This window comes from Ruditapes philippinarum, unplaced genomic scaffold, assembly GCF_026571515.1.
Source record: "Ruditapes philippinarum isolate M1 unplaced genomic scaffold, ASM2657151v2 ctg1324_1_1_1_1, whole genome shotgun sequence".
Classification (NCBI taxonomy): Eukaryota; Metazoa; Mollusca; class Bivalvia; order Venerida; family Veneridae; genus Ruditapes; species Ruditapes philippinarum.
In genome coordinates this window covers 188,958-206,367 of record NW_026859461.1, presented here as the reverse complement: position 1 = coordinate 206,367, position 17,410 = coordinate 188,958, and the positions used below count along the sequence as shown (strand labels likewise).

The window sequence follows — 17,410 nt, the reverse complement described above, 5'->3', positions numbered from 1 at the left end:
ATGGATGATTACAGTTGCGGCATTGACAGAGGGCGGTTAGGCATATGTAACCTCAAACAGATAATTTTAAGCGTTGAGATAAATTTGTCTTGATGGCATTTAAAATAATTTTTGTAAACCCAGATTTTGCAAATTCCACGTTCAATTCATATATTAATAATATAAAACTTTTGATAGATTTCTAACATTTAAAAATAATTTTAAACACACTTAAAATGACATGAATCTTTCAACAGTACAATAATTCTTTCATTAACTACATATGAAATTCGTTTTGATTTTATGCTTTTTGAACATTTTTTATATTTCTCAGAAATAGTTTCCCTACATATTTATCGTTATTCAAGACTTCTGTAAATCTTACTCTTTTAGCTACAAAATATACTATACGTGGTATTTTTTCTCCTGCGAAAAAAATGCTAGATTTTAGATCTATTGTTTTTGTAACACACTGAATATTTTCAAATTTTAGGAAGGCTAAAATTATTGAGAACGTCACTCGATGTTTCTCTTTGACTCGATCTACCCTTCATATAAACAAAATAATTATTTAGTGTCCAGCTTTATTTGTCATCCAATGAAAACGCTGTATTTCTTAAAAATTATGGGTGTTAATTTTCACAGAAGAAAAAAAGTCGATACTATATTGAAATCCGTTCATAGTCGCCTTCTATTTTTTCATAGTACCGCGTAGTGACGTAATCAAGGGCCAAATAAAGCTTGACACTAAATATGTTAGTGTTCATCTTTAGCTGTTCTACAGAAATTAGAAACATTCTCCTGTCGCTATAGCTCCCGTCGAAGTTTCTAATTCTGTAGAACAGCACGGATGAAACACTAACATAATACATGTAACATTTTGTGTCTACAAAAAACCACTTATTGTCGCTTATTGAACACTCCAATTCAAACCTTCTCTTAATAATATCAAATTACTGCCGGTATTTCTGGACATTTTGTTGAATTGCGAGACGGAAAGTTAAACATGTATTTACGAGCTTAAAGTGAATAGGCCTACGTTTTGATTGCTTAAACTAGAAAGCATGATATTATATTCTTTATAATTTACATTTTCCCCGAACGCGAGTCTGTGTTCTCCCCGTTAGCGACGGAGTTAGTTAAAGTAGACACTGTGGTAACAAGCAAACCAATGCTGAACGTATAGTGAATCAGTTTTCTTAATATATTTTTTAGTCAGATTTGCATGATAATGTAGTATTTGTTGGCGTTTTCTTGTGAAAGTTGAAACCTACGGAAAGTTTTTAGCGCACGAACATCGCACCCAAAATAAGAAGGGTAACATATTTTTGTATCCCATCGAACGTGGTCAATTTATTAATTTTTGAATAGACGTGATGCACACTAATGGACAGAATTCAGACAACTACAGAATTATTTAAATTAAACATTGATTAGCGAGAACCATTTTTATAGTCTTCTAGCTGGTATTCCCGCTCCCCTTCGACGTGTTGTGGTATTCAAGATACGCGCTTGATTGGAAAGCTATAATCAAATCACTTTCTTAAAAAAATATGAAATACGACATTATATCATGGTAACTAATTAAATCTTTGTGTGTTAGAATTTATAAACCTTACTGATATTTTCACTTCAAATGATTTTGATTATTTTAAATAATGGTTTGCTAGTAAAATTGCCTTTTTGACTCCAACTTTGTTGTCATTTTTCATTTTAATGATAACCTTTAGCTATTGACCAGTAAGTGAATAAGGATAATATTTTTTTTATAATTACCGAATATATTTCACGCTAATTGCGAGACGAACCCTAAATGACGTCTATATGGGCGCCGCCATTTTGAAATGGACGTCACGTCAGGTTACAACGTAAGTCAACGGGAAAAAATATAATTTTAGCATTTTGACAACATTCGTGACTTTATGAAAAAAATGAAAAACATGCCTAGAGATATTGACGTCAGGGTTAACATGACATTAATTTAAATGATTTTCCTATTATATTAAATAAAAAATGGAATGTTCAAATTTGATGGGACAGACTATAGTCTTATCGCTCAGTAGTAATGTTATTGATGTAAGAAACATTGTTGATGTAATCATAAAATAATGCAATCTCCACGCAGTGATCTCCCCTTAATGCTTCGGCGTAGATCTCTGCCTTCAAAGACGTCACATGATGATGAAAGTCACATGACGTAACGTCGAAATTCAAATGTAAATATCGACCGTTACAAAGAAAATCTAACGTTATTTTTCTCTTTCTGTTTTATTTTTAGCTCGACTATTCGCAGAATAATCGAGCTAATGCAGTCACCCATTTGTCGGCGTCGGCGTCGGCGTCGGCGTCGGCGTCCCTGTGGTTAAGTTTTTGTATGTAAGCTGGTATCTCCTTAACTACTGAAGGGAATGGATTGAAACTTCACACACTTGTTCTCTGTGATTATCTAAGATGATTGGCACAAGTCCCATAACTCTGATTTGCTTTTTTTCATAATTATGCCCCTTTTTCGACTTAGAAATTCTTGGTTAAGTTTTTGTATGTAAGCTGGTATCTCCTTAACTACTGAAGGGAATGGATTGAAACTTCACACACTTGTTCTCTGTGATTATCTAAGATGATTGCACAAGTCCCATAACTCTGATTTGCTTTTTTTTCATAATTATGCCCCTTTTTCAACTTAGAAATTCTTGGTTAAGTTTTTGTATGTGTAAGCTGGTATCTCCTTAACTACTGAAGGGAATGGATTGAAACTTCACACACTTGTTCTCTGTGATTATCTAAGATGATTAGCACAAGTCCCATAACTCTGATTTGCTTTTTTACATAATTGTGCCCCTTTTTCGACTTAGAAATTCTTGGTTAAGTTTTTGCGTGTAAGCTGGTATCTCCATAACTACTGAAGGAATGGATTGAAACTTCACACACTTGTTCTCTGTGATTATCTAAGATAATTGGCACAAGTCCCATAACTCTGATTTGCTTTTTTACATAATTATGCCCCTTTTTCGACTTAGAAATTCTTGGTTAAGTTTTTGCGTGTAAGCTGGTATCTCCATAACTACTGAAGGGAATTGATTGAAACTTCACACACTTGTTCTCTGTGATTATCTAAGATGATTGGCACAAGTCCCATAACTCTAATTTGCTTTTTAACATAATTATGCCCCTTTTTCGACTTAGAAATTCTTGGTTAAGTTTTTGCGTGTAAGCTGGTATCTCCATTACTACTAGAGGGAATGGATTGAAACTTCACACACTTGGTCTCTGTGATTATCTAAGATGATTGGTACAAGTCCCATTACTCTGATTTGCTTTTTTGCATAATTATGCCCCTTTTTCGACTCATGAATTCTTGGTTAAGTTTTTGTATGTAAGCTGGTATCTCCTTAACTACTGAAGGGAATGGATTGAAACTTCACACACTTGTTCTCTTTGATTATCTAAGATGATTAGCACAAGTCCCATAACTCTGATTTGCTTTTTTACATAATTGTGCCCCTTTTTCGACTTAGAAATTCTTGGTTAAGTTTTTGCGTGTAAGCTGGTATCTCCATAACTACTGAAGGGAATGGATTGAAACTTCACACACTTGTTCTCTGTGATTATCTAAGATAATTGGCACAAGTCCCATAACTCTGATTTGCTTTTTTACATAATTATGCCCCTTTTTCGACTTAGAAATTCTTGGTTAAGTTTTTGCGTGTAAGCTGGTATCTCCATAACTACTGAAGGGAATTGAATGAAACTTCACACACTTGTTCTCTGTGATTATCTAAGATGATTGGCACAAGTCCCATAACTTTAATTTGCTTTTTAACATAATTATGCCCCTTTTTCGACTTAGAAATTCTTGGTTAAGTTTTTGCGTGTAAGCTGGTATCTCCATTACTACTAGAGGGAATGGATTGAAACTTCACACACTTGGTCTCTGTGATTATCTAAGATGATTGGTACAAGTCCCATTACTCTGATTTGCTTTTTTGCATAATTATGCCCCTTTTTCGACTCATGAATTCTTGGTTAAGTTTTTGCATGTAAGCTTATATCTCCATAACTACTGAAGGGAATGTATTGAAACTTGAAGAGTTTGTACCTTTTCGGACAATTTTATGTATTCATATAGGTAAGCATTATTATACTCAATGAAACACCCTTGTGACAAATTTTCGAATAGTCGAGCGTTACTGTCCTCCGACAGTTCTTGTTAACTTTTGGTGCCTACGTTCGATATAGTTTATCAAAAAATTATCGAAAGTATACAAAATAACGAAAAATAAATTAAAAAGCTAAAAAATATAAGATATCAAAATATCGTCTCGGTAGAAAATAATCTCATAATTTTTAAAATTATTTCTAAATATTCATATTATTTATTTATTTATTCATAAACATTGTTAAATAAATGAGAGAAAACTTATCTGATAGATAAAAGCAGTAAATAAAACAGTTTTTGAAAAAATATAGTACATCAGAAATTCTGATATATCGGGACCTTGGTGGCAGAGATCTACGCCGAAGAATTAAGGGGAGATCACTGTGTGGAGATTGAAAATAATGCTGCAGTAATGTTTGTTGCATACATACAGTTGTTACTAGAATTCTTAAAAGATAAGCACAGAAGTATAAGGGAGGTCACTCCTACAATATGATGCATAAATGGAACCAGATTGTCTCCCTTTCGTTTTAGCCTTAGTTCAATTAGTAAAACGTTCTTATTTTTTTAAAATTTTTTTTTGATACAGTAACTTTGTTGAAGTAACATAGCTTTAACTAATAATATAAACCAGTATTAGAATACACCGGCTTATGTAGGTGGTTGAAATGATAATTTTAAAGAATAAGTTTAAACTAATATCCAAATGTATATGCATATTTCACAGGTTTAATATCCTCTTACTGACCTAACTGGAGTTGATGTGTACAGATATTGGTAGACATACTTAATTTTACATAGTGTAATATGAATTGATTATGTATGTTTATATATTACCATGCTCTTCTCAAATATTGTAACCGCCGTCATCATGTTAATGGCGACAAACATGTAATGTTCATATGCTGAATAAAGAATTGAATTGAATTGAATATACTTATCTTAATATAATATAACACATTATTTCATTTTCACATTTTTTTAATTCAAATGCATATCAAATTTCATCAATAAAACATGTGTGTAATATATAAAGAAAGAACAATTTTATTACAATATGAATGAGATTATACAAACAATTTACAAACTGTTAAAACATTGAGTCGAATTTTAATAACTGTGCCACAATTATTTATGACCAATAATAGCAATTAAAAATATTTCATTAATTATATCAATTATACATTTTTAAACTAGGATATCTGGCAGTAATAAAGAATATTCCTATTAAATAAATATGTACATATATGAAAAAAAAATAAAAATTAATAAATCATTCAAATGAAAAAACATTATTTCAAAGGTAGTTCATGTCAAATACATTTCCTTAAACTCTGAAAAATTTAAGGTGGTGGGGTTTTGTCCACTCTATAAAACAGGAGGTGTGGGGTTTTGTCCACTCTGTAAAATTTAGGTGTGGGGTTTTGTCCACTCTATAAAATTTTGAGGTGTGGGGTTTTGTCCTACATTTGTATGTTTCAGATAGAGAAATAATGGACAAAATCGTATCCCCTAAGTCAATAAATAAATCACTTTATAATATAAAACCATAATAATGATATATTTTCCTGTATGTGAAAAAATGCTCTATGCTGATTTTATCAACAACAGTAAATTTCAAGATTTAAACTGGAAAGCAGTTGGCATCTGGTTTTTACTTTGATGAAAAAAAAATCAATTTATTTATTATTATGTTCCTTTCTGATGGGTGACACCTTTTGTAACATTAAATTTTGACATATGGCTAATTTCTGGAAAAATATGCAAATATTGACTTTTGACCTGAGGTGTCATGGACCTTTTCACAAATATTGTGACAAACAATTACCTTAAAAAGTTAAACAATTAGCTTGGCACACTCTAGGCTTGTAAAAATAATTTCATAGGTTTAAATCTTTTGTTTTTCTCACATATGAGTGGATTTTAAAGAAAAAACACCTCAGCTTTAAAATTGACATGGTTTTAATGTGTGTTTCAATGTTTTTATCAGTTGATAGAAATTACTCTGTATAAGATTATCTAAGGGCAGTAATTACTCTAGGACACTTGGCTTCAACTCCAGGTGTATATCAATATGCAAGATGATGTAAAATAATTACCTGTCACTTGCTCTTCAAGAACAATAAATATAAAAATAGCATAATTAAAGAAATAAATTATAGATTGAAGCATTAATTCAATTATTATTGCAATTATCAAAGTTGGACAATGAAATAATTTTTGGATAGTGGTAAAGGAAAGGAAATTGTGTGATTTATTGGATATATGTGTAAGATTAAAGAAAATTAATATGGAATGTAGATCTTTATTTTGTGATTCTGATGAATCTGGATCTAGTTGTAGATGTGAGGTAATACCTGTTTTATTTTGTCAATATTGAATAAAATATTTCATCATATCAATTGTTTCGAGTTATCTTGTAAAGATATATCCTTTCTAGTCTCACAGATATTCTAGATATTTCTAACTCAAAAATAATATCATATTTCCAACTCAAAAATAATATCATATTTCCAACTCAAAAATAATATCATATTTCCAACTCAAAAATAAAAAAAGTTAAAGCATATAAATGTAAATTCTTTTTAGTTCTGTAAACATTATTGAACAACAGCTGTAATTTTTTAGTGAATTTTCTTTTTTTTTAATGTTTATTTTCCAGCATATTTTATAAAGGAGGTTTTATATTTTTTCACTGACAGTGTTAGTTTATTGTGTGACTGTGTGTGTGTGTATTTGAGTTTATTACGTTGCCATTATAGGCTAGTCCTCTAGAAGAGTATTAGACATTTTATACTTTGGAGGATAGTGCAAGATTCCAGAAGGTTCTCCTGGTGATTTAACATTCCAATTGAAGATTCATACACAGAAACTCTATTTAAAGTCTCATCCAAAAGACAGATTAGTAATTTTAGTTGGCTAGCCCGGGAATCGAACCCACAATGTTGAGATTACAAGTCTCGCGCTTTAACCATTTGAGCTATGTGGAGTGGCATTTGCCATTACTATCCTTAATGCGTCTTATTTGTATAGATTATATTTACATTATATTTATATTGTATGCCATATTTCTGTATTAAACAGGATGGAAGAACTGCCTTACATTATGCTGCACTAAATGGTTTCACAGATGTTACAAAGTTTCTGCTGGAGAAAGGATGTGAAATCAATGTTCAAGATGCTGTAAGTTAAAATTGTTTTAGCTTAACTGTTCGACGAATGAGAGCTTCTTAGTCCACAGAGCGTCGGCGTAGCCATTTAATTTTATGTTAAATTTTGCATACCACCTAAATTATTTTCAAAGACATTGCTTTGAAACTTTGAAGATTTGTTCACCATCATGTCCCAAACCTGTATACAGGAGGAGGTAATTATATCAAGCATTTTGACAGAATTATGCCCCTTTTTCCACTTAGAATCTATGTTAAAGTTTGCATATCACCTCAAATATTTTTAAAGTCCATTGACGTTGTAGTCTATATAACTTTGCAGATTTGCTCACCATCATGCCTCCAACCTGCACACAGGAGGTCACTGTATCAAGTTTTTTTTTACAATATGCCCAATTACTATTAAGCACTGAGAATAGTCAAGCATGCTGTCCTACTGACAGCTCTTGTTTGTGTAGTGTTTTAATAATTATCTAGGACATAGAGTAAATATTTTAGCATGTAAATAATTATCAGATTATATAACATAAAGATGATATAACTTACCATTACTTTTTCCACATGATATGTTACATAATAATTTACTTCACCACCTCTAGAAATACCCGAGATAACTTTTCACATATAAAAACTTGTTATTTTATGGACTTTCATACATTATGTTTTACATTGTTGTAGAGTGGTTATACAGCTCTACATCGTGCAGCATCTCAAGGTCATATAGAGGTCATTACAGCTCTTGTTGAGAGGGGATGTGATGTCAACACACAAGATGAGGTATATATATTTCTCTCTCATTCATTTGAAACTGCCAAATTTTAATTTTATTGGCTATCATAAAAAGTATTACAGTGTTGGCCACATTGTAGAGACAATCTCATTAGCTAAAATAACATGATATTTTCCAAATTGAGTTATACCAATTGCTGTTTTTAAAAAAAAGCTTGCACTTGGAAATGTACAATGTAAGTTAAATTTAACTTGAAATGTTATGTCATCAATATGTAAAGCTGGCTATATTGTTCACTGATTTGCAGTTAATTCTGACTATTATTTTTTGTATTGCAATGGAAAATAGGTTTAACAGGGCATAGTGATTAGCCTGTTAGACTCAGTAGTAAAGACTGTCCATGGTTACGGGCAAGTCATTGTTTCCTTGAGTACTTAGAGAACTGATTGATTCTAGGAATATATTAGAGAGTGTATCTATAAGCATAAACAAACTTAAATCCTGTATAAACTATGGAATGCAGGTTTGCTTAGTAAACATTTTTGTGGTTGTTTGAAACAGTCTAAGAATGGACTGAAAGAAATGGTGATGGAAAAAATTCATTAAGGATATTTCACTATATTATGATGTTTATTTCAGCATGGTAATGCAGCTATACATGAAGCTGCCTGGAATGGTTTCAGTAAGACATTAGAACTGCTAGTCAAATTTAATGTCAATGTCTCCATAGTTAACAAGGTAAGTTTTTACAGAAAAAACATTCTTATAATTCATTATCAAGTTTCATGTTTTTAAGAAGACATGTACTAGAATATATAAATTGCAGAATAGTACTATAAGAAATTAATTTATAGAAAGTACATAAAAATTCCCTATCCTACAGGGTTGATGTACCTATTTTTCCCTGCATTCACAAGGTTGCACGTATACAGGTGCATTGACACTATTTTTGCATTAAAATATACCTCTTATTTAGTAATATCTCCTATTTAGCTCACCTGTCACAAAGTGACATGGTGAGCTTTTGTGATCACTTTTCGTCTGGCATCCGGCCATCGTCTGTCCATACAAACCCAGAGGTACTTGTGTGACTTGAAGAACAATGGGTAACAGTAAATTCTCTTTGATCCTATTCATTCCGTTTTTACTTGTGTGTCTTTTTTTAAGCCTTGTGTGACTAAAAATGGCCAAAAAGATCATAGGAAAAGTCACATAAGAACGTCCATCTGTTTACTTTAAACAACATCTCCTCATAAACCTCTTAGCCAATTTCACCGAAACTTCACAGGAATGGTGGTCACCTTTAAAAATTGTTCAAAAAATTTAATTTCATGCAGAACTCTGGTTGCCATGGCAACTGAAAGAAAAAACTTAAAATATCTTCTTTTAAAAAACCCAAAGAGGTAGAGCTTAGATACTGGCATGAAACATTTTCTAGTGAGTGTCTATCAAGTTTGTTCAAATAAAAGCCCTGGGGTCAAATTGGCCCCGTCACAGGGGGTCATTGCTTTTCCTTACATGTATATAGTAAAAACTTTAAAAAATCTTCTTTTATAAAACAGAAAAAGCTAGAGCTTAAATATTGGGCATGAAACATTATCTGATGAGTGTCTACCAAGTTTGTTCAAATAAAAGCTCTGGGGTCAAAATTGGCCCCGCTCTGGGGTTGATTTTCCTTATATGTATATAGTAAAAACTTCTTTCAAAAAATCCAAAGAGTTAGAGCTTAGATATTAAGCATGAAATATCTTCTGATAAGTGTCTACCAAGTTTATTCAAATAAAAGCCATTGGATCAAAATTGGCCCCTCCTAGGGGTCTGATTTTCCTTATATGTCTATAGTAAAAACTTAAAAAATCTTCTTTAAATACCTCAAAGATCTAGAGCTTAGATATTTATCATGAAATATCTTCTAATTGGTATCTACCTGGTTGCTTAAAAAAAGCCCCTGGGTTAAAATTATCCCCGTCCCAAGAGCCTATATACAGGTGAGCGATTTCAGGGCCATCATGGCCCTCTTGTTATATATAAGAAACAGTTATGATGTAATTGTGACAGTTATGACTGTTTTGGTAAGTTACCAGGGTCATCAGTGCAGTTATTACAAATTGTGCAACAGCCTTGCATGCCCGCATGACTTTATTTTTCTGTACATGGTTTCTTCTCTATTATTGTATTCCTGCATGTGCAGAATTTATGGAAGAAATATTCATAAAACTTGCTTGTATTGATTATACCAAAAAAATTCATTCATAATTTGAGTATATGGAAAAAAAGTCACAAAAATTAAATAAAAAGGATGCAGTATAATCTAGTATACCTGTAAAATAATTTCATGAAATATATTAAGTTGTTATAAATTGGTATTTTTGTGTATCATAATCATAATATATGAAATATCTATAAAAAAATTTTGATTACAGGCTGGTTTCACTGCATTACATCTATCAGCACAGAATGGGCACAACGAGAGTTCTAGAGTTTTACTTTATGCAGGCTGTAACAGTGATATAAAAAACAATGTAAGTACCAGAGTCCTGTAGATTATGAAAATTGTTTGAGCTTATGTTTCCAAAGAATGCTGTAGCTAAAGTCATAAGATGTTAATCAGATTATGGAGGGCTTTTTTGCAGTGTTTGATATTACATATTGTAATGTACTAAAATAACATGAAAATTTATTGTTTTCCATGAAAATAAGATATGATATTGTTTGTTTATTATACAGCTTGGTGAAATAACACTAGATTTTTTATTATACAGTATGGTGATACAACACTACACACAGCTGCAAGGTACGGCCATGCTGGCGTGACAAGGATCCTTATAAGTGCTCGAGTAAAAATTAATGAACAAAATAAGGTAAGTTACTTATATCTCAGGAAATTTTGCAATATGTAAGAGATTGCATTGTAATCTATGGAATAACAGGACATTTAGAACTTTAGTATTTACCATTTCTTGTTCTTGATAAGCTTGACTTTTTATTTTGTTTGAAAGAGTATCTGACATTTAGCATTACTAACAAAGGTTGATTGTTGATTGTATTTCATTAATAACATTGTCAAAAATATGAAATGTTGCTTTTTGTGAAAGAAATTTACAACATATTTAAGAAATAATATATCCCAAACTGTGATTTTATTGCTCAATAACATCACTGTTTGGAGTTCGATGCGAGGAATTATATCACGAGGGCGTAGCCCGAGTCATACAATGATGCGCATCCGAACGACAAACAGTGATGTTATCCAGCGATAAAATCACCGATTTGGATATATCATTTTGATTCTAACACAACATAAACAAATAAATGCTGCCGTACCTGCTATTAAGCAAAATTGCACCTAATTTGTTTCTGTACTTAATGTCAGCGCGTCGGATTTTATAGTGGTTACGTCACATGTATAATGATTACGTCACATGTCTAAATATTGAACGTCAAACAGTGACTCTATTGCATAATAACACACACTTTCGGTTCTTCTATGTTCAATAGGGAAAAATGCAGGTCGTGTTAGAATTGACAATATATGCCAAGTTAGTTTTTGTGAGACAAAAACAAGATAATATTTTTAAAACATTTATTCAGAATGGGGACACAGCTTTACACATTGCAGCTGCATTAAAAAGAAGGAAGATTGCCAAGCTACTTGTGGAGTCCGGATCGGATGTCTCTATTAGAAATAAGGTAAGTTACATATGTTGTTTGCTTAAGAAATAATTATGTATATCCCAAACAGTGATTTTATCACTGTTTGCAGTTCGGATGAGAGGAATTATATCATGAGGGCGTAAACCGAGTGATATAATGATGCCCATTCGAACGACAAACAGTGTTTTTATCAAGCGATAAAATCACCGATTTGGATATATTATTTCGATACTAACACAACATCAATATACATGTGTATAATTATACTGCCGTACCTGATATTAAGCCAAATTGCATCTGATTTGTTTCCGTACTTATTTTCAGCACGTCAGATATTTTTTAGTGGTTATGTCACATGTATAATGATTATGTTACATGATTACGTCACTTATCTTAATATAGAAAGTCAACAGTGATTTTATTGCATAATAACACACACTTTCGGTTCTTCCATATTCAATAGGGAAAAATGCGGGTCATGTTAGAATTGTAGTTTCAATGTGTTTATGTGTTTGTGACTTATGATTAATATGTTAAAAAAAACAACCTCTGTAAAAGGAAAGAGTATCTGTTGTAAGATTATTATGTTTTATTTGATTGTAAGGTGAAGATTTAAGAGCAGGGAGAAAGCTATTGCTTCCAATTGCTTAGCTTTATGTTTGGAGAAAATATTATGGGATTTATCAATAATATAATGACACTTAAGTTATCTTTCTACTTGACAGAAATTTGAAATGATACAAAACCAATAAATCATTAAATTCATAAAATGTCAATATTGATATGAAATAAAGCTATGGTAAGTTTTTTTGTATGGCATGAATTTGAAGTTACATTAAATGAATAAAATAATAAAAATCAAATACAAAAGAGTGTTAATTCAATAATCTTCTGTTAAATTTCTTTAAAATTTGCAAAAGAAAAAATAGTTTCATAGTGTACTACTTTGAGTGATTAATTGAATAAGTCAATCAATATTCAGTGTATTGATTTGACAATTTTATTATACATTGTATTCATCAGGGATTGTTTTGATTCATATTCCAGCAAAATGAGACTGCAGCTGATGTTGCTAGAAGAAAGGATCACAGGGAAATTATAGTAATCATCCAAGCTTATTCTAGGGTAAGTATAAACTTATCTTAATTAAGGCAGTAACTATCATTTCTTTATACCTTTAAAATAAGAGATAATGATTAACCGTAAGTTTTCATTATTAAGATTATCTTAACAATCTGTAAAATGTCACCTTTTTTATATTAATTATTTGTAAATGTGGAAAACCCATAAATATCATTATTGTTTATGAAAGAATAATAAAATTGCAGCCGGTAAAGTCAGCAGTGAAGGAGGTTAATTTTAAAGCAGATGTTCATCACATGGAGGGTCCAGTTGTTGTACCAGATATGGACATACCAGAAAAAATCGACACCAAAGCTGATCGAGGCAAACGCTTTCTCTTCTTTAAGAAAAAGAAACAAAAAGTAGGAAAAAACTTTGAAGTTAATTTATAATGTTATAGAAATGATGCAGTGATTTTCTCTTTTAAAGATTGCTTTGTTTAACCTTAAAATAAATTTTAAGCGTAAAACTATTCAAGAAATGATTACTAGTGATAGTATGAAATAAAACTAAATTACCAATAAAAACTAAAATATAACCTAAATTCTTTCACATTGCCGTCAAATATTGCTTATGACTTGGTTTCCAAAAAATTAGGTTTTGTAAATTATAGTTTACAGGAAGAACTTTTCAATAAATTAACAAATTTTATCTTTTGTTTAAAAATTAATTGTTATTTTAATGTTTTTTGTTGATATTGAAGGAAAAAACTCCACCAAATCGTGGAGTGATACCACAGCGTAATGTACCAGGGCACAGATGTAATGTTCAAACTACACCAGTACAAGGATTCTTCAGTAAATATGTACCTAGAGAAGGTGTCCAGTATTACAGGGATTTAGCTGGAAATGTTAAACAGGTAATACAATATAAGATTTATAATCTGTAAGTCTCTAACCAGAATTTATAATTTATAAAAAAGTAGTTTATTAGCTTTTTTAGCTCATCTATTTCAAAGAAAATGTCAAGCTATTATGATGGCTGCATAGACGTTGTTGCCATTGTGTAAAAACTTGTTATTGATAGTGATTGCTCTTGTATTTAGATCACTCTACATGTCATGATTTCATTACAGGGACCTGTTGGCTACACTCCAACCTGTAACTGCTTACCAGCTATACATCGCTTAGAAAAACAAGTCCACGATACACAAGATCATGTGTATGGTCAACTACAGTCCACAAATCGGGTCATGCAGGAACAGATAAATCAGGTTGATCACAGGTCAACAATGCGTCTGCAAGCACTTGAGAAATACACTCAGGATCGTTTTGTTGAGGAGGAAAATTTGTGCCGTCAAAGAATAAATGAACAGTTCAATGAACATGACAGTTACTATAAACAACAAGATGGTCATATGAAATCACAAATTCAAAATTGGTTAGAACAGAGATTAGAAGGCTATGGACACTGTTTACACCATCATCATGATGACTCAGCACTTCCTAATGAAAACATTTTTTCAGAAGTTCATGAAACTGCTAATGGACGTTTGTTTAAATCTCGCTCTGATGAGACATTATCCCAGTCAGATAACCATAGTGGAAAGTTTCGTAAACGTGAGTTTTATGAATCAAGACAACAAGCTATGCAACAAATTCGTGCTTGGCAGGTACCAAGCTATAGTAAAGATAGAAGTAGAGTGAAAGTGTTAGAAAAGCAAAGAAATAACCAAGAACAAACAAGAAGATTTCAAAGTAGACAAGAATTGAATAAAGAAATAGAACAAAGACAATATCCTGTTGAACCAAAAATTGAAATCAGAACTAGACCTCAGTCACAGAGTGCTGAAAGAAATAACAATAAAGCAGAAGACAATACATATATGACTATGACAGGACCTCAAAGTTATGGTGCTATTCCAAAACAGTCTGCCCTTCCCCAGCCTCAAGTGTATCCAAATACAAGAAAGGTGTCGGGGTCACGTGGACCTATGGGTCACAGTACACCAAAGTCGCGGGAATCTAGTCCTTACACCTCCCACAGTGGAATAGTTCGTAGTCAGACTGATGGAGTTATAAATAAAAGTTTATCCTTAACATTGCAACAGACATTTGAGAGGAAGGATGTTTCTAAAGACTTGAAAAAACAAATGTCAGTAAGTGATAAAAATCTCAGTGATAGATCTTATATGTTTCCTAATCAACAACAATCATCTTCATACAATTTGCATAAACCTGAAAGTAATTCAGTCAGTGTTAACTCTCCATATAGAAACTCTACCAGCAGTGATAACTTTGTTTCTAGTGTTCAAAAACCAACATTTTCCACTTTTGGCTATGAAGATGACAGAGAAAACCAAAAATTTGCCACACTTAGTTCAGAACAAAAGACTGTTGATCAGACTGATCAGTGTGAAGTGACAAGTTCTAGTACGCCAAGGGCAAACTCTTCAAATACTGCTGGAAGTGATGATAAAGTTATTAATACACATTTATCGCCAGATTTGTTTTCCCGCCAAAACTCTCAAGGTGCGTATGGTTTCAGTGAGAGAAATAATGATAATTTGTATGTAGAAATGAGACATATGAATCCAAGGCTACATCAGCATGCTCGTTCTTCTGAAGGATTACTAGAAACTGACATTGATCATATAAATGTAAATGGCAGTGAGGAAAGAACACTTGAGTTACAAGACTCTTTTTATACTCCAACCACAACTAGATCATCATCAGCAACCAGAGACCTACAAACAAGCATTTCACAAAGTCCAAATTCAAAGTTGGTTTCACAGCAACAATCTAGGATATCATCACCACGTCAGCAGCCTTCATTTTCTTATAGCTCGCCTCATCCTTCATACGGAAGTTCACCTTACACAGTACAAAGTGAAACTGTGCGTTCATTGTCGGGACCACCAACTTTACCAAAACCAAGCGTTCAGTCATCTTTATACCCATATTCCACTGCAAGAGAAGTGATGCGTAATACTGACATAAGATATAATGGAAGTACAAATGGTAATAATAAGACTGGGATTGTAAATGGAAATGTTTCAGAAAGTGCTTACTCTACAGTAAAGGATGTTCAGTTACAAAACAATGGCAATCATAACATACCAGTTGTAGCAGACATACAAAATCCATCGGATATTTATTACAGAAATCCTGGTATGAATAATCCAAACAGTAATCAGAAACAAACTCATATGGAACCAAGGTCAAAAACTGCATATCAAACATATCTAACAGAAAATCCAAATTTTTCAAGTGAAAATTTATATCGTGAACACTCTCCAAACATTTGTAACAACAGTAAAGAGGACTCCAGTAGTAACCCAGATTCTGGATATAGCAGTAAGATATATGGAAATCGTGCAAATTCAGTTACTCCTGCTAGTTTAGGTAGTACACCATCATCATCATTCAGTACTGATCGTGGTTTACATAGTAACACAAACTCTCCACATAGCCAGTATTCTAATGCAGATTATGAATGTTTACCGAACAGACAATATGAAGATGAGGTCCAAACACATGTACAGAGTTGGTATCAGCGCAAAATTCAGGAAACCACACAAAAGGTTTATGATAATTGGAGATCTGAAAGGTCACCTGGAAAGGTCACTCAACAGCAGCAAAATGGCGGACACAGACTTCCTGTGAGGTATTATGGAAACAGTGACTATGCAAAAATTGACTATAGTGCTGTAAATGGAAGACATTCAAATGTAGGGCAAACACAAAGTTACACTCCATCTGGGCAGAATAATCACATGGTTTCTACTTTTGTTATGCATGGTAGTGATGTGTAATCTTGTATTTAATATTCAAATGTTTTGTTTCATTTATACATATATTGTTCTTATTATGAAGACAAGAATAATCAGCAAAGTTAAATAAAAATGTTTTCAGAAATATCATTTGTATACATCACATTGAAAAAAAAGTACCAGTATGAAAATATTGCCAATTTGTAGCCATTTTATGTATCTTTTTAACTTTTCACATTTTTCAAAATTCATAATGTGCTATACAATTGTAGAATATAAATAATTATGTGATTAAATATTACATATACTTTGTTATGTAAAGATGAAAAGTAAAAATGGCAATTCTTTCCTGTATATTTTCTCTTATTTTTGTATATAACTGTTTTTGTATAAAGATGTTGAATATTCAATAAGTTATTTTTTGATACTGTATATTTTATAAATTAAACAAAGGTAAACTGAACTTACTTTTTGTTTTTTCTTGAAACATGGTTAAACAGAACAGGTAAAAGCTACAGTGTATACATTGCACTGTCGGTTAAATGTTTGTTTATATGAGAAACCACAAATCTTTCTGGAAATTACAACTTCTGGAGCTTAGATGATTGGAATTTAGCATCACCTTGTGGTCTTATATAAATCATTTCCTCAATGTATCCACTTTGTCTTGTTTCCATTCCATTCCACTTAGTGTTAATTTCATGTGAAAGAAATTAAAAAAATCCTTCAATAAATTGCAACCCACCTTAACAAGCCATTGCAGTGCTGATGAGGGTGGGCACATGAGCCAGGTTATTACATCTTTTCTTGCATTATACAATTAATAAGATGGTTTTGTTATAGCGATAAAATTGCATGGGATATTTCCATCATATGGTGGCATTAGG

General features: G+C 32.0%; 1 protein-coding gene across 11 annotated transcripts in view; it reads left to right on the top strand.

Annotated features, from left to right (window-relative positions):
* Nucleotides 1-16,986, top strand: part of LOC132756595 (transcription initiation factor TFIID subunit 1-like) — a 91,566-nt gene extending 74,580 nt beyond the window's left edge. For all 11 annotated transcript variants that reach the window (XM_060747709.1, XM_060747701.1, XM_060747700.1 and 8 more), the window contains 10 exons: nucleotides 7,220-7,318; nucleotides 7,984-8,082; nucleotides 8,675-8,773; nucleotides 10,459-10,557; nucleotides 10,798-10,896; nucleotides 11,627-11,725; nucleotides 12,737-12,814; nucleotides 13,018-13,173; nucleotides 13,515-13,670; nucleotides 13,887-16,986. In XM_060747709.1, the coding sequence (XP_060603692.1) occupies nucleotides 7,220-7,318; nucleotides 7,984-8,082; nucleotides 8,675-8,773; nucleotides 10,459-10,557; nucleotides 10,798-10,896; nucleotides 11,627-11,725; nucleotides 12,737-12,814; nucleotides 13,018-13,173; nucleotides 13,515-13,670; nucleotides 13,887-16,565 (3,663 nt within the window). In that variant the 3' untranslated portion in view covers nucleotides 16,566-16,986. The remainder of the gene's footprint in view (nucleotides 1-7,219; nucleotides 7,319-7,983; nucleotides 8,083-8,674; nucleotides 8,774-10,458; nucleotides 10,558-10,797; nucleotides 10,897-11,626; nucleotides 11,726-12,736; nucleotides 12,815-13,017; nucleotides 13,174-13,514; nucleotides 13,671-13,886) is intronic.
* Nucleotides 16,987-17,410: the final 424 nt, after the last annotated feature.